The sequence below is a fragment of the Charadrius vociferus genome, unplaced genomic scaffold (assembly GCF_000708025.1).
Source record: "Charadrius vociferus isolate BGI_N301 unplaced genomic scaffold, ASM70802v2 scaffold62, whole genome shotgun sequence".
NCBI lineage: Eukaryota > Metazoa > Chordata > Aves > Charadriiformes > Charadriidae > Charadrius > Charadrius vociferus.
The window spans coordinates 4,408,746-4,426,715 of NW_009647419.1; the positions used below are offsets into that span (position 1 = coordinate 4,408,746).

Sequence of the window (17,970 nt, forward strand, 5' to 3'; positions counted from 1 at the left end):
AATGCCCCAAGCATCTGAGGCACTACCAATTTCAAGAAGCATTGGTTTGCTTCAAGCATTGCCAGCTTCAAAGTGAAGACAAAGAAAGCAGAAACCATCTACAATGCTACACCCTAGATGAGTGCAAGGGACCTCTGGAAGTGACAGACATCATGGCACCTAGGTAAGAATGACTCATATGGACAGGCAGAGCCATCTTTTTTGTGGATGGATCTAATCTCCTAGGGAAAAGGGACCCTGGGGACACCACACCAGTCCCTTTGCTCCTGAATCAGGTGCTTGTGGTCCTAGGGCAATGCAGCTCCCTGCTGGCCCCGCAGCAAGGCAGAGACATGCAGTAGAACTGTGGGAAGGTCTGGGTTGCCGCTAAACGACTTACACTGCACATCTACTCGAATGGACTTGATGGCAGGGACCCCAACCCCATTTTCTGCTTTACAGTAATAGCGGCCCCCCTGCAGCCTTTGGATCTTCTCAATCCGAAGGGTCTCGTTAAGCACTGACGTCTCTTGGAATTTGTCCGATGCGCTGCCAGCGGTTTTGGTCCATCTCACCTGCACAAGAAGAATGAGAGAAATGCAAGCAATCAGTGACACAAACTACAGGTGCCAGGGGACAGCAGCACTCCCTTTGCTCCTCTTCCCCAACCATTCTCAAAAATGGGCCCTACAGCACCACCAGACCTTACAAAAGTGATCTCATTATGTCTCAGTAGACCAACTGCTGATTCTCATCCATCACCCATCTCCACATCTGAGTGTCCAGTATGACCCCTCAGTTCACCCAGACACACACTGTATGTTTACCACTCCTGCTCTGGTCCTGTAAACCCAGGAACTTGGTTGGATTTATACCACTATCTGCACAGCAGAGGACTTGCAGCATTAAGCCTTGGGACCCCATGTGGCTGGCAGGCTGCAAAGCTACAGCAGACATCAGCTCACAGCTACAGAGCTTTTATTGCAGTCAACACTCTTTTATCTTTCTCTGGACAGCAAGGCTATTTCTGCTGTTTGCTTTTCCAAGTAAGAGTAAGAAAATGCAGTTGCTATCTGGCTCTTGCCCCTTTTCCACAGGGAACCCCTGTGTATGTTATTTTTATAAGTCATCCTTTTGCAGTACACAAGCTGTTACTTTGATTTTAAAGATATAGAAAAGGAAAGGGAAAAAATCCCTTCAGATTTCAAGCTATCTTGCATTTTTTGTCCTCATGTTACATGTCTTAAGATTCTTGCTTGCGGGGCAATGGAGCTGCATGATATTTCACGGCAAATGGTTGCAGAGGACAGCACTCCTAAAGACTGAATAGTTACTCTTATGTCTGGAACGAGGTACAGTCCTAGCAGTGACAGTTCAAGCTTCCCCCTTTTTTCTGCAGTCCAGAAAATGAAAGAGAGAGATGGCTTTTCTCAACCCATTTGTTTCCTATATTCCTTCTAAAAGTTGCTGACGGGTGGTGTCCCACACTGGTGCCCATCTAGACTCTGGGACTGAGATTCAGCAAGAGCAGCCAACAGAAAGGAGATGATAGACTTTCATTCAAAATTGGCCACAGATGAGATGGACCAGATACCCTGACTCCTCCCGCAGACTTTGCTTAAAGCTCACTGACACGGCCTGATTGATGCTGATGCTCTAAAAGGAGCACGGGTGTCTATATACCACTCCCAGAGCACTAGGCTGAGCAGATTTTCAGAGCTAATGACCATGGATTTAGTTAGTCTTTGTAGGCTTATTATGAAATTGTCTGAGGACCCCAAGACTCTCAGAGTCTCCTGTTTGCAAGGACACTTCAGCCAGCTCTTTAATCTTTTCAATTTCAATCTCATTTAAGTATTTTGGCCACATTTTCATGCTTTAATGACTGGCTGATAGAAGGGAAAAGAAAAGATTAAACAAAGGTTAGTATAAGAGCTTAGCTGGGGAAGAAATCTATCCGTGAGAAGCAGGGGGTAGAGATAGGATGCATGCCACGTTTTATGTGCACAGGTTCCAGCCTCCCTGGTCATGCCTGGTTCCACGCTCTGGTGTCCCCCGTGCATGTCCGGGCAACGACAAGCCACAGTGTTGCCCACTAGCATGCTGCCTGCATCAGGCTCTGCTCCAGCAATCTCCCTGGCTACTCAGGCTGAAATCCCCACAACCTGCCGGCACCTCCCCACACATTCAATATCCTTAGGCAGGGCCAGCTCTACCATCTTCCTCCTTTCTAACATACATAGCTATCATCTACCCATCACTGTCTCATTTTTGCTGGCCCAGCTAAGACCATTTCCTTTTTATTGTTTCCAGGATATACTTTGATGGATAAACCATTTCAAATCCTGCTGTGTGAGTCTCTCTCCATCTCCTTTGTCATCTCCTCTTAACCAAGTAGCTCGTCACGAGCAAGTCCACAGAGGCGTTGATTGGTGTATGCATATGTACAGCTTCTCCGCACAAATATCTTTGGCAGGACTGGGGAAGGGGGTCAAGGCGGCACACGTATCGTACTTGGCTCCCTTGAGTATATTCTGGCACATCCAGCCTCGTAGTACGCATCAGCTGCCACTCCTACCATGCTCTGTCCCAGGCTGGGCAGACCCACACTCTGGTCCAGTATCTCTATAGACACATCCACACTAACGTTGAACCAGCCTGCTTGAGTATCTGAAGGGTGGGGAGGTGGCTGCATGGGGCTTGAGGCTGTGTAACCTTCTAGGGACCCTGGGGAAAGACTGCAGCAGTTTGCCAAGCTCAGTTCCCTACCTCGCCACTGAACTGTGACTTTGACCACAGCATGGATATATCCAGTGCCGCAATTCTGAAACTGTCCCTGGTCGGTGGCCATAAAGCAATGACCAGTGGGCTCTCCGCAGGGCTCAGCGAAGTGCACCCAAAACTCCCCCAAGCAGGTTCCCCTTGTCTGTATATCCAGAGAAGCTGAGAGACTGGTGAACCATGAAGGATCAACTCCTATGGCCAGCACATGTGGGAAGCCTCCTCTAGCCCATTCAGGCTGTTCCTGCTTTGTAGTAAGAGGGTTAAAGATTTGAGGGTGGATTATATATACATAATGGATTTAGTTTGGATTTCATTTTTTGGGGGACTTTACATACTGAAGACCACTGGAAGGTGGTAGGCTCCTGTAAAGCTTTGTGGGCTGTTTTCCATGAAAGTAAGGCTAGATGCTTCATAGCTTAACAAGGTAGTGTTTGCGCTATGGAGCATCCCTACCTGACTCCAAGATGTAAGAGGAAGCTGGGCAGCACGCTGCCCACAATCCGCCTTTCTGTGGAGACTACAAAGAAGTGCCACGGGGAACACGGGTGACAGGCAAGACTGAAAACTTACCTGTGGCCGGGGATGTCCTGTGACCAGACACTGCAGGACCAGCGTGTCCCCCTCCCGAATTGTGTAAACGCGTTCACTGATGTTGTCTTCCTTCACCACGCATGCCTGCCCAGCATGGATGATTTGGGCCTGAGCAGGAGCTGCAGAGAGCAAAGAAGAGGTAAAGAGGGAAACAAGCAGCACCCCCGCTCCTCATGCCCGCTGCCCAGGGTGGCTGCTCCTACGGAAGGGTGGAAGAGACACCTCTTAAGCCACAGAGGGGAGGAGCTGGACAGTGCTTCGTATGAGACACAACGGTCCCAGGAGATATAAAATTGAGTGATTTTCCCCATCTCCTGGGCTGCTGGTACCAACTGCTATTTTAAAGCCTTTAGTCCTGTTGGGATGAGCAGCTCTAGGCACCGAAAAGCAGAATATGGAGCTTTTTTTGGGGACACTTCTGCATCGGCTGAGGACCAAGAATTCCCTGCTTTCATCTATTCCCAGAGAGGAGTACGTGCAAGTGGTTAAAGCAGGGACCTAGTCAAATCACAACTGCTCTACGCCTGTCTAAAACAGTCCTGATTACTATGATTTTCCTTGCAGGGGGCTGGGTTAACTACTGAGCAGAGTCAAAAGGGCCTTGAAGCTCTGTACAGCTTTCAGCACATGTCCCTAGAACAGGCACAGCACACGCTGCAGGAGAACCAAGTCCTTCCCAAATTACACAGCCCTGAGCCAGAGGGAACAGGCTCTGCGGGATCAGGGGACCCAGAATATCTAGGAATCTCTCCAGCTAGAGCTCCAAGTGAAGCCCAGTCACTTCCAGTCCAGCCAGGAAAACAAGTGAAGACCAGTGCTGTGAAAAAATACATGGAAAGAAAGTTCCCAGAACAAAGTTTAAAAACTTCGTGCCCTGCAAATGGCGACTATGCCCCACTGTAGCCCTGACCAACAGCAGGCAAAAGGAAAAAAGCCTCAGCTCCAGAGTCCTGTGCAAACAGCCCTTGGGCCCCCACTCCAAAAGCGTTTGTGTGATCACTGAAGTGGCTGAGATGTATTGAAGGTGACCGCGCAGCCCAGCGGGACACCTGTGCTTGTTCGAGGGGAAAACTCCAGTCGCACTTCAAGGAACAGAGAAACCCACAAACATGTCTAAGAATCGGTGCCTCAGTGAGAGTCCCCCTGGGATTCTTCCCCGTCTTGCTACAACGCTTCCAGGTGACTCTGGAGTCACAGCTCTAGCTCCCATTAGTGAAATACAACACAAATGAACAAACCACTGAGGAGATGATCAAAGGGTTTAAAGCAACGAGCCTTAGCGAGCCTTCTGAAACAAGCACAGATTTTGCACAACCTGTTAAAGCCAAACTGAGCACCCACATTTTCATCAAGGTTAGTTGAGCTTCAAAGATGACTTTTCTTTCTCTTCTTTTTTTTTTTTTTTTCCTTCTTCATTCTTTTGGCATGACCAAAATGCTCTAAAGCTAATCACCCGGGCAAGGGAAGTGCTCAGATTTATGCTGGTTTAATCCACCAGTAGCACAGACCTCGGGCAGGCTGGGCTCGGGCAGTGCAGAAGATCTGCCTTTGAGGTCAGCCTGTACAAATTGGTGTCACCACAAGGGACTGACCAAGCAGCAGTGACACAAGAGCATCAGGGCTAGTGGGTAGCAAGCTGCTCTTGCTGCTGGGGCTCCACAGCCTGCCACGGCCACCCAGCACCCAGGCAGCAGCACAAAAAGATGCTCTTTTTGCACCTCTTCTGTCTTTCCAGCGTGGTGGCACATTGTTAAAATCATTATTACTGTCCAAACTGTTGACTAACAGAAGCAACATGTGTATTTGAATAATATGACGGCACAAACATCAATGAAACCCTTAGCCTTTCCTGTCTTCCCCTTCTGCAGGGCTCCCAGGAACATGCCTGCCATCGCTCGAGCATCACGGAACGCTGAAACCCACTGTCAAAGCTTCACTGATAGGACTGAGCAGACGAGTGACTTTCCCCTGCCTGGATGGCAGAAGAGTCTTGTTGAATGCAGAAGAAAGCAGAAACCTGTATGTCTGCATACGTGTGTGTGTGTCTTTGTATACACATACATGTAGGGGTATGGATGGATGGATGAATATACATACAGATATATACATACATTAAGTAAAATAATGACTTATCAGGAAAAGACATTGTGAATGCTTGTCAGGTGAACAGTGGCAGAGGGATAATTCGGATGCCCGCATAACCTTTGCCAATACTCCTTAATCCAATGCCAGTCTCTTGTGTTGTTTCAGCCCTCGGATCAGTCCTCTGCAGACCTGCCATCACACCTTTAACCCCACATGCACTGCAGAGCATCGCTTACAGTGCTGAGACCCAGGCTGTGATGCTGAGGAATCCCTGCTCTATGATTAAAAGAGAGACTTTGTCCCTTCCCATCCTGTACCACATTCCCCCCCATCTCTGACTGGTGCTGCCGCATTTCAGTGGAGTCCTGGCACCCTGCAGCAGCAAAGCTCTCTCATAACCTCTCTTCACAGTCTATGGGCTGCATTTGCCGGCTGGTGGCTCCATTCTCCCTTTGCAAACATGACCTTGCTGCAAAAACTAATTTCCAGCCACCCCATGGAGAATCGGAATATTTATCTGCAGCTCTAGCTCCCAGTTAAATGTTTCCTTAAGTTGCTCTGCTGTACCCCACATGGTATACTACCTAAGCCTTTCAACTTACACTTCTTTTCCTTTGGCCATCCCACTTCCATAATTTAACCTGTCTTCTGTAACCCTTTCCTGCCTAAAGGCATTTCTACATGGGGTATTTCCACAGCAAAATCATTAGGTACAGTGGTACAGGATTAGACGGGTTTTGTACAACTATTCTGGTGCCAAAATACCTTGTGGTTATTTGCTGGTGTCCCTCTGAATTTGATAGAAATACTATTTAAACTAATCCTTATTTGTCACTACAAAGCATGATATAGCACTAGTCTACAACAAAACAGACCTGTGTCATAATTTGGTCCTCCTCTCCCAAATACTCCCTGGATACACTGAGCTGTAACGAAGCTTACAAGCAAGCATGTGCACATCCAGCTTTGTTCATACGTGTTTTAACTTGCTTCTGTTACCATCGCTAATACCTTTCAGCCATATTCATTGGAAAGAGACATCCCTTCAAGTGAATCCCCACTGTTTAAGCTGCAGCATCTTTCTTGCAATCACAGCACCAGGTTCCCAGCAAAACAGCAACCATTTTTCCATGTCTTAAACACCATATGAACCCAGATCTCTCAAAAGGGAGCTCAGAAAGCTTGGGGATGTCTTGGAGATAAAAGCACTCGGGTGGATGGCACAGAAGCCTGAGGAACTCTGCCTTGGATTACAGCTTGACCTTAGTGAAGTGGTGGGGGCTGAGCAATGAACCAACCCCGCTTTTACGGGATTGCATCAAATCACAACACGAGACCTGGGAAGGTCTCTGTTCCAAGCTCAGTCTGCCACAGCACACAAAGGCTGCAAAAGTCACCTCATGCCGTATTACAGATGGGCAGAGAGATTGTGAGGATTAATTGCACTTTTAATGTGCTTGAACAGAAAGAATACATTATTGTTTGACATCATCCCAGGTCTCCTGGAGGATTTCAGCATGCAGACAGTTTGCGCACTGCCAGCACAACAGGATGGCAGGGCCGTGCCTGTCAGAGTAAACAGTTTCACAGAAGGCCCTTAGGAGGGAAAAGAAAGGCTGGAGCATGAGGCCAGGTGCTGGAGGTGAAACAATAATCTCAGCTGTTCTCAGCAGTCTTCCATGAGAAACGACCCTTGCATAGATACAACCTGCCCTGCTAAGTCCTGCTGGAGCAGAATCCCTCTCTTCAAGCTGGCAAACCCTGAAGAAGAGGTCCAGGGAAGACCTCTGATGACCTCTACAGGGATAGAAAGGACAGACTGTTCCCTACCTCTTTTTTCCCAACATTTTGAGGGACAGATGCATCACCCATCACTTCCCTTGCACTTCCAGGTAAGAAATCAACTAAGGGAAGGTTCCCAACACAGAGTCCTCCAGAGAAACCGGGCCAGCCAAATACTGAGTGCCAGATGATTTACAAAGGAAAAATTCAGGCTCCGAACCTGCAGCATTAGGCCCTCCTTGGGAAAGGGCTGGCTTGCACTGCATTTGGCCTCTGCACTGAGATTTCCTACTATGCTTTCACTTGATATATTTACACATTAAAACAAAAGGAAATTGGAGCGGATAAAATAACTTTATTCCCAGTGCAGTGTACTGTACAATGTTATTATTACCATAATCTGGAAAGTTTATGAGACTCTTGGTGCTTAGAGGTTGCTAATATCATTAAAATGCAGAAAAGAAGAGAGAAATGGTCTTTTGGAGAGGAATGAGTAATCTTCATTTGGTTCACAGGTCTAGCCATTCATCTTTTTGAGCCTGAGATCCCATCGCTACAATGGCAATGATGAGAGCTCCTTCACAGAGAGGGTGGTAAGAGACAGATACCTCATTGACACTCCCTCAGTCAGTCACCAACCCCAAGGGCAGTCTGCTCACCCCTTTTGCAGCACAGCCAGGAACTGCACTTTACTGCTGCCTTCCCAGCAGGCTAACACCAGCCATCGCTGTTAGACTCTGCCCCATAGCCACCTTTGCCACCTGCACGTGTCCTGCAGGTGGCCTCAGGGATGAAGAACCCACATCTCCAAAGCTGCTGGCCCAGCACCCACAGCTACACACACACACACGGACACACACGAACACACACACACACGGACACTGAATCCACCCACCTCTGCGACCACCCTCCCGCAGAGAGTCATGCTGCACCTGGAGCTTCTCCTCTTCCTCAGACCTAATCAACCACCCTGCTTTGCAATGCAGGCAATGCCCTCCCATACATCTGCTGTAATTATAATTCAGCCTCTTCTGCACGTAAACTAGGCAAAGAAACCAGGGTCCTTCCCCATCCCTGTTCACAGGCTCCCTGGACTCACAGTGCTGGGTTACATGGGAGCAGGAGTGGGGGGGGGCTTTGGCTGCTAATCTGCTGCTTAAACCCCTCAGGAACCTGCCTGCCTCCTTCCCTCATCCTTCCCCTCCTGAGCAAGTGGCATGTAAGGGATGTATCTTGAAGGGGTTTCCCAGAAATGGGAAAAAAATACAGTGTTTACGGAACACATGGGGTTGAATAAGCATTTCATTAAGGAAATCCACATGTAGCATTCTTTGCTCAACAGCCACTCTCTGTAACTGCCCGTCCACAGGTGGAATTGCCCTGTGGCACCATTAGTTACAGAACCTGCACGGCAAAGCACCCAGGGAGGGTCTCGGGCCTTGAAGTCATTGCTTTAGTCAGCATTTTATCCCGTCTGTTCATGCAACGCACAACTCTGCTTGAAGAGCAGAGGCACACAAACACGAAGACCTCTGAGGAAGGGGTTATGTCCCCTTAGCAGAGCACACAGAGAAGCCAGCACGCAAGTAAAGGGAAGAGACGTGCTAGCAACACTCCGCAGGAGTGATGAAGGCCTAGTAGGATGGGAAGGGTCAACAGGGGCAGCGTCCTGACGGTCATACACAACACGTTGCTCGTGCCTGCTCTGGGAGGGGATGGCAGCTGCCTTGTTGCGTGCTCCATCACGATTCAGCTGGTCTCATTGATTGCTCTGCTGTGGATGAAGACCACAGGCTTTGCTGAAACTTTCGACAAAACAAATTAACCAGGCCAGCTCCAGCCCACAATGCAGGGCATGATATCGATGGGCCATTTGAAAAGGAAAATTCACTCCAGCTTGAGGACGATTATGGAAATAATAATACACAATCAGCGTCCATTAACACTGTCAGCAGGGCTGTGGATCAATAGCGTATTAATGGCTGAAGAAAGACCGCCCGTACCTATCAGCGGTTAAGACCAGCACAACAGCAGAGGGCGAGGAGATGGTGGTGGGCGGGTGTAATCGAGCCCAGCACTGGACGGCTTTGCGCAGCCTGCCCAGGGCGGGAACCCCTGCCACTGCCACTTTCTCAACACATTCCCTGGCTGCTTGCTTGGGAGCCTCTGTCCTCCACACCTCACCCTCTCCCAGCCTCTCTGCCTGGCACAACGGTGAAGGGTGTGCAGCCCCTGCAGGGAACTTCCCCAGCTGAAGCTGCCCAGGGCAGCTTAGTCTGATTAGGCTCCAACTTTCAGCACAAGGTCCGTCTGGTGGCACAGCAGAGAGGGAGGTAATGCAGAAGCCCCCAGGGATCGCTGAGGAGCAAAGCACATCCATGGTCCTGGGTTTCCTCCCACTTCTTGGACTTCTCTCTTGCCCAAGCTCTCCTGTTGACTCTTCCAACACAGTGTGCTGCCTGGGCAGTTCTGTGCTATCAAAAGGCTGTCCTAAACCAAAAGCCACCAGGAAGCCCTCCCTGCATGCTGACACTAAGGGTTACAACCCCAAGCAAGACAGGTCTCCACTGAGGCTCTTTTGCTCCTGTGCATCAGTGTTCTCACTGAAGCCCAAACCATGTACGCTCAAAAAAAAAAAAAAATCTGCTTACTGTACTCCTGGCCTAAATTTGCAGCAGGGAACGTGTCATATTTCAGCAGCAAAATGTCTGACTCCATTGGTATTTGTACACTGATCATGATTAAAACACAAACATCAATCCACCCACAAAAGAAACACAGCCACTTCCGAGACATGCAAAGCAACCGTGTCTATCCCTACACAACACTCCATAGCACCCTTGAGCAAGAAGAGAGGAATATCATTTTCAATGGAAAGTGCACAGAGAAATGACAGAGTTGTAGAAAGTAATCACAGAGCATGAAACTTCCTACTTAAAATAGCATGGGTGGTTGTTTTTTTTTTACTTGGAAGAGACCAAGACTATGTCTTTACATCTCTGGCTGATTACATCTCCAGAAACAGAGTTTCCTTTTGCAAAGCTCAGCCAGATGATTTGCATGGTCTTAAAATAACTTTTTGCTTAATCAATGTCACTTCCTCGAAGCATCTCAATAATTTTGTTTCTTTTAGAAAAATGCCAGCAACAAAATCATGTGAGATGTCATGAATAGCAGGTACACCCCGCAGTGACAGCAACACCTGCTCCTGAGACCTTCGTTCAATTAAAACTAAAGAGGTATTATTGTGTGCTTTACTAAAGTCATCAGATCACCACTGACACCACCCCCCTCCAAGTCCCCAACTCCACTGCCTCACTAGTTTTCCTAGGTGTTCCCAAAATTTTCTTACATAGGTCTACCTAACTGCAGAGTATCAAGCAGCAGAGCAACAGCAATCGGCAACTATGTTTGACAGGAATCAAGTGACAGATGTTACATGCACAACATTACGGTGGCATAAACTCTGCATCACCGCCCAGGCTCATACGCCCGAGTGGAATTTGTATAGATGACTCAATGCCAGCAATACTAAGTACGTTGTCTTCAAATCTTTAGGGGTTCCAGATATGGTGGCAGTCAAAGCCTGCACCTCAACGATACTGTCCTAGAAGCTTCTAGCTTTGGTTAGGAAATGAAAAAAGCATGTCTGTCTCGTAATGGCCATAAAAGAGACTATCATCTTTCCCAACCCACTTCCCACTGTGCCAGCTTCAGAGCCCGAGCTCTATCTCTAAATCTTGCTGCAAAACCCAATGAGCCACAGAGCCACGCTCAGGCGAGGTGATCTTGCCAAGCCGAGTGCTCAAAGCATTGCGCTTAAAAACCCATTTCTTCTCTGGTTGCTACTTAAAACTCCTAAGCATTTTAGGGGAAAACACAAATGAGGCAAGCAGCCTGGGGGAGAAATCGGGCATCCTCTATTCAGGAGACCACCCACAGACCAACTTGTTTGTCAGCTGGTAGAACACCCAAAAGTGAAATGGTCCAGTCAGAGAAAAGAGGGCTTCAAAGAGAGGAACTCAACTGGACGTGGGCAGCACAGACACCAGCTTATCCTGCCCATGTGCTGCAGGAACCGTCCCCAGAGGACAGGCCACCACCAGGCTTCTTGGCAGGTTTGATTCCTTGCCTCCCTCACCAGGTCTGTAGTCCCCCGAGTCAACCTGCAGCTGCTCCATGCACCCACCACCCTCTGAAGGAGAAGGAACAGTTACAGGTGCCCATAAAACCTGCAGACCCTCTGGCCATTGTAAGCCCTTGTCCTCTCAGCTTCCAGCGTTGCTCATCACCAGCAGCCTCCGAGCAGCTGGTTTGCAGGAGAGCCTAGCCTGCCTCGGACAGGTGATCATTAGCTGCTCTTCACGAATTGCGCGCTTCTGCTCTGCCTTCTCGCTCCTTCGGCACAGCCCGCAGGAGCCACAGAAGCTGCACATCCCCACTCAGCCAGGAAAACTGCCTTTCACAGGCACGCTGCAGCTTGTCGGCACAGGTAGCAAAGCCCAACAGGCAACATCCCCAAGATCTGCTGCTAATCACTTTTGCAAGCAAACGGGCTCCACTCGGAGGGACCCAGGGATTTTGCCCCTCTCCTCTTCTCCCTGAATTCAAGATCAGCTCATTCCCAAAGTCACCGTTGGTGCTGCTTGTTCCACTTCCTTTCATTTTTTATATTTTAAGCCACTTTGGTACAACAGTGATTCTTCAACAAAGAGGTCCATACACACAGATCTACAAACCAGAGTACTTTGAAACTCAGCTGTTCTTTCATTGCTGGACCATTTAACACAGGAGATGAAAGGAGAGCACAACACAGACACTTCATCCCTTCAAAAGGGAGAAAAAAATATCAATTTGCTAATCATCTGTCGACTAGATTAGCAGCAAAGGTGCATGAACTATAATCAATGAATAACTACAGGCTCCTTTTCATATCAAAAGGAGGGGAAAAAAGCATCAGGCAACAGCTGTGGCTCCTGAATCATGAAAAATAACAAAACGTAGAGGGAATAGTTTCAAACTGGGTTCCCTGGCTGGCAGGATGCTCCAGACTTTGCTGGTGAGGACTCCACCAAAGTCACACATGCGTGCTAAAACCCACCCCTGGAAACACAGGAACAGAGACAGATTCAAGGTCTGAGTATACTAAAAACAATAGACAAGAAAAGTAACAAAACCCAAACCTGTGGGAGACCTCGGCTGGTCCGAGGGATCAAAATACAAGTTTAACACTGACCCTGAACAGATACCCGTGTACCGTTGAGGAGACAGAAGAATCCTGAGAAGATCCGAGCAAACAAGATAAGGGGTGGCAAACATCCTGGCTTTTCCCAGAGGATGAACAGTGTGTGATCAACAATTGTATTGGCTGAATGATGTGTGATGTGAGAGTGGATTGGGCAAAAGTAGAATGATAGAATATATGCACAGATAAGCAACCAGCTAAGAGGATATAAAAGAGCACTGCTTGTAAAATAAAGGAGAACGATTGCTGTAACTGGATATTGAGTGTCGTGTCCGTCTCTACAACGACACAAACCGGTGTGCAACCAGGGTACACTAACACAAGCTGGGTAAGAATAGCAGTTTTTCCATGAAATTGTACCTGGTGCTGTTCAAAATGCTAAACCTTGAGGCCCAAATTCTTCAATGCTGAGGTGGAAACTGGGGTCTGGTGAGCAGGAGAATGGTGGGCAGAGAAGAGCTGTCTGAGGAGAGGACTTCTGTCTAGATGGAGACCCAAAGGGGATGTTGTACGCTCAGGGCTGCTAACCCCAGAGGGTGGCTGCATGGCTGTGGGGTTAGCAAAGCAAGGACCTTGGGGGTTTGACTAGCCCGTGACCCAGCTCTCCTGCAGACCTTCTTGTCCACATGACCAAAGCAGCTCCACCAGTATCAGATGAGCTTCTGCAGAGGCACAGAGCTCAGTGCAGACCACAAAGCCCATCTGAGACGCTGGGTAAACACTCAGGCACCGAATCTATGCTAAATTCTCACCTGTCATGGCTCTGCTGCTTCCAGGGCTCCATCCAGCCGGCTTGGAGGGAGCTGGGGATGTGAGGGCAATCACGCCGTGATGACAGTGCAAACAGTCCCTCCACGCAGGAGAGGAAAGATTCAACAAATGGCCGTGTTTACCTGCTGCTACATCCAGCCTCCACAGAAAGTGAAAGGCTATTTCAATTGTGAAACGGAGTTGGGGTGGGGAGAAATCACTGCAGGAGCCAGAGGGTGATAAGAGCCACAAGAATGAGACTGAAAGAAAATTTCACTGAAAGCCTCTTTTGTTCCTGCCATAGTTAGAAAGAGCTGGACATACAAACACTACCCTTAATTCAAGTATCTAAAATCCGACTTGGCTACTGAAAAGTGGCTGGGCAGCAGGGACTTGCCTCTGTTCAAAGCTCTGTGCACAGCGGTACCCATCCCACGGGCACCCCACGTCCCCTGCAGCAAAGTCACTTCCCCGAGGATGAAAATGCAGTGGCTGTGCGTGATCAGCTTTCAGCCCCAAGCCACTTCATGGGGGACGGGGAACCACGGCACAAGCCCCAGCACAACCACTCTACTGGCAACCCTGGCAGAGATGCCAAGGATCCAGGGGACAGCAGAGACTTGGCACCCCTCTGCTGGGTGCTTATCTGCTCCCAGCAAGAGCAGGATTAGAGATGGGGGTGCTGCTGCTGATACAGGGATGCTGCTGGTGATACAGCCCCTGGTGGAAAGAAGCCTTTGTGCTTTGTTCCCATACAGGCCCTCACAAAACACTGATGCTTTTGTCCCCCAAGCAGTGCTGCTAGGTGGGGAAATGCTGCTAATTACATGCTGCCAGCTGGGGAAGATAAAGAAATGGAATGGCTTGTCCATCGTCGGGCTGGAAGCCTGAAGCACAGCCAGGGATCATTCCCTACCTAATTCCAGTCTAGCGCCTTATAATGCAAAGGCCAAATTTTAGCCTCCAAGGCTGCCTAATACAGCACTAAAAATTCACATTCACAGGGAGCAGGGGAAGAAAACTTCTTGTGAAACACAGAAGGGTTTACTCAAGAAAAACTGTTTTCATCTGGATTTTCTCCCATATCCCTTTTCGCCAGCACAAGGAACTCGAGCCTGAAAACTACTGCCAGCAAGCAAAATGACCTAGAGAGGGAAAAGCAAATATGACAGCTCAACTCCACCCTGACGGAAGAGAGACAACACCAAAAGGAAATGCCAGCAAGTTGTCATCAAAGCTGAGGCAATGGGGGCTGTATGACACCCCTGGAAATCAAGCCAAGTAATGTTTTATCTTGACAGCATCCTTTACATCCCTGCAGTGCCTTTGGTGTGCAGAGTCCTAGAAAGTCCCCAGTTCTTTCCCTCTCGAGTACCCATAATTAATAACCACAACCTGGCAGACAAGCGAGCAATTCCCTCTTGTTCCGATAAGAGGAGCTGACATCTCTCTAACCCCAGCCACCTCCATTGTTTTATTCTCTTTGTTTATTGATCCTTTTATGCACATAATGCAAATTGACATTTAATAATTCAGCTGAGTTAATGGTGCTTAAATATTAAAAGGCATTTCTCTTTTAATTAGCTGTAGCAAAATAGGCAACAAAGGAATGCTAGATAGATGCCATTTAAAATGCTCTCATCCAAGTTCTCTGGCATTTTTCTAGGGACGAGAAAGAACAGTTCAAGAGAAATTTTGTACAAGTCTCCTACTCTCGCTAGGAAGGTAACTAACCCACAGAAGCGTTTACAGAGGCTTTGATTCATACAGCATATTCATCTCTGTCACCTCTTTGTTTTCTCTCCCTTCTGCTCTTCTCCTAATAATGACAGAGGGGAGGGGAAGGAGCGGCAGAGGGTAGAAGAAAAATCCTTCCCTGTAAGAAGTGCCGCCACTGGTGACCGTCACCCACATAACAGTGCAGATGCAGAAGCCTTCTGATACGTCTTTGCAAGACCTGCAAGCAGGTGAAAACAGCTACAAGGAAAAAGTACACGTAGCTGATTGAAGAGTTACAAACAGCACAAAGATCTTGCAATTATTCCCCGGGGCAAGAATAACTAATTCAGCAAATGAATTTAAGATCATACTAAAAAAAAAAAAAATAAATTTCAGATGTAGCAGGGAAAGGGAACATATATTTATTTGTCTTTTGTTCATTATGCCAAGGGTTGAGAAAGAGAGGGAAAAATGCACGTTTTCTTTAAACCTCAGCCTCCTCTCAGCTGGAGCCAATGGCAGTAATACATCTTAGTCATAACGTTGCTGGTGTATGGCAACACAACTGCAGAGAGTTGGTATTATTTGGGCTGTTTTAACTGTGCGTACCTCCTCTCTTAATTAGCTCTCATTTTAAGTCTTGGATTGGTTTGAGTTTGGGATAATGATCTCCCACCTGACCCAGAGCAGAACCATGTAGTCACAATAATTAGATATGCTAACTGTTAATAACTTAGTTTAATTACAACCTATTTTCTTCAAATTTAGCCTAGACATAAGATTTCAATGAATTTTAATTACATGCCACGTTTGAAGAGCCTGTGCTATTGCATTATTAAGTTAATTCCAGACAAAGGAAGAGACTGACAAACACTAAATTCCTTACTGAGGACACTTAGAAAAAATTAATCTTAATTCAAGCCAATTAATACATTGACTTGCAAATTCTCTGCAAATTCATTCTTCCAGTGAGGACGAAGTACTGTAAATCTGTACAGGGTAAGCCGCATTCTTCACACATAACAAAGAGATCAAATTCCCAGTTTATGTGCAAAGTTGAGTTCATCCTTAACAGCAGAGCAGCCAGTTGCATTTCCACAAAACACTGAAGTGACTGCTGAAATGACTCTGAACCCACCAAGCAGGGCATCACGGCAAAGGGTGTCCCCACGTGAAACAGCACCCCAGGACTTCAGGATCATGGCAGAGGACACCGCACCGGTCCTTCTGCCCAGAAGTGACAAGAGGTGTGCAACGCAGCCTTGTTCACAACCAGCATCCCCCCCTGCACACGGGAGAGGGCAGTGGTGCGCATACCAGAGTCAGCCCATTATACTCCTATGACTGAGTTTAAGGTGGGGAAATTGGGATGCAGGAACTGCTATTTTACCTCCCCTTGCACACAAAGGCAAGCAGAGGGTCTTTCACAACCCTCTTAGACTCGGGGTACCCCCTGCCAGTTGCTTTGGCAGAACATGGGGAACCCCTCCTTGCCTCTATAAGGCTCTGCACGCAGGGAGCGTTTTCTGTCACTCCACATCTGCCACACGCTGCTGATGCAGTGAAATATTCTCGACACCGTAACAAACAGTTTGCATTGTTTCCCTTTAATAGATCATCCATCTACTCCTCTCCAGCTGTGCAACACATCTGGTCACACTGCCTCTCCTGGGCAGGCGCTCCTCAACCCAATACTCTGCTTATTGTTGTTCAGGAGACTTAGGAGGTGATGGGGGAGTAAACGCCCAGCGGCCAAGTTGCACCTCCAGGAGTTTTCAGAGGCAATAAAACACAAGCCTGTTTCCAGTCTTTTCAGCACAGAGTTACCAGCTTTGCCCTTCCGTAGCCACCCTTCCACCTGCAGCTGTTCTCGGGAAGATAAGGCCACTCTTGTGACATACATGTGCAGGCTCCAAAGAGCTTTCCTCAACCACAAGTGCCAAGTGTTGGCCTCAGGAGCATCCCCCAACCCCTGCAAAATGACAGTAGCTCTGGCATTGCCACATCTTGGCTACGCTGATGGAGTACATTCTGACAAACAGCTGCAGCAGCTCAAACAATTAATCTGTTTGGGGGTAGGAGGGAAAAAAAAAAAAGAGGGGAAAAAGGAAAATGGACGATTAAAGAGTTTTGCTACAAAAAGCCACCTGATTACAACTGAAACACAGGCATGGGGAAGCAAGGCAGGCTGATGCTGGCTTGGCTGCTCCCTGGTGAGAGACAGATAGCAATGAACTTGGGAGCAAAAGTTCCACAAAGCAAGGTTATGAATTTATTACTCAACATCTGTGCGGAGTCAAAAGACCGCCTGAAACACCAGAGACTTGCAGAGGAAATCAGGGAAGCGCTAATGCACATGGGACAGTGTTTAAAATAATTTCTCAGCTGGCTGAGTGCACAGGGGGTAGGGACAGAGATTAATTCTCTACCCGGGATCATGCATTTGTGCAAACATTGTCGAGCAGCTTGTTCAACAGGGGATTCGGGGACTAAGGCAGACGTATCAAAGCAGCCAGGGTCTAGCTGACAGCCTTGCAAAGGAAGCAAGATGATCTTTGACACTAAGGAAATAAAGCTCTGGGAGACTGAAATGCTGACAGGCACCAGCCTCAAAGCCGAAGCGCGTCTGAAGAGGAAAGCTCTTTAAAGAGCCTTTTGTTCTCAAACTCTCTTCTGCAAGAGAAAAGGCTTTGACCTACTTAGGCAAGGCCAAGGGCAGGCTGAGACCTCAGCATATTTTAAAATCACTTATCCTCAGTTCCATTTGATGTTCTCTTGATATTAGTAGGAAATTCCATTTTATTTAAAACACTCCTGGGCCTTCAGCTGTTTGTGGAATGACACAGAACAGCCCATCCCACAAGAACAAAACAGTCCCTCGGTCGTCTCTGAAAGGGACGGGAGGAAAGCAAACTCCTAAGGAGAGCGAAGTCTCAAACCAGCCTCCTTTCTTAAAGACCTCAACCAACCCAGTCTGCTGCAGAACACCCTTGGATAAATTAACACAAAAATAGACAGTGGGCTTCCCATTTAAC

At 47.9% G+C, this 17,970-nt stretch overlaps 1 protein-coding gene across 1 annotated transcript in view; it reads right to left on the reverse strand.

The window, feature by feature from the left end:
* Positions 1-11,402, reverse strand: part of MDGA1 (MAM domain containing glycosylphosphatidylinositol anchor 1) — a 105,411-nt gene extending 94,009 nt beyond the window's left edge. Inside the window, exons 1-3 of the mRNA XM_009880461.1 lie at positions 11,363-11,402; positions 3,334-3,521; positions 380-554 (exon numbers count right to left, since the gene is read on the reverse strand). Coding sequence (XP_009878763.1) covers positions 380-554; positions 3,334-3,521; positions 11,363-11,402 — 403 coding nt within the window. The remainder of the gene's footprint in view (positions 1-379; positions 555-3,333; positions 3,522-11,362) is intronic.
* Between the last annotated feature and the right edge of the window lie 6,568 nt (positions 11,403-17,970).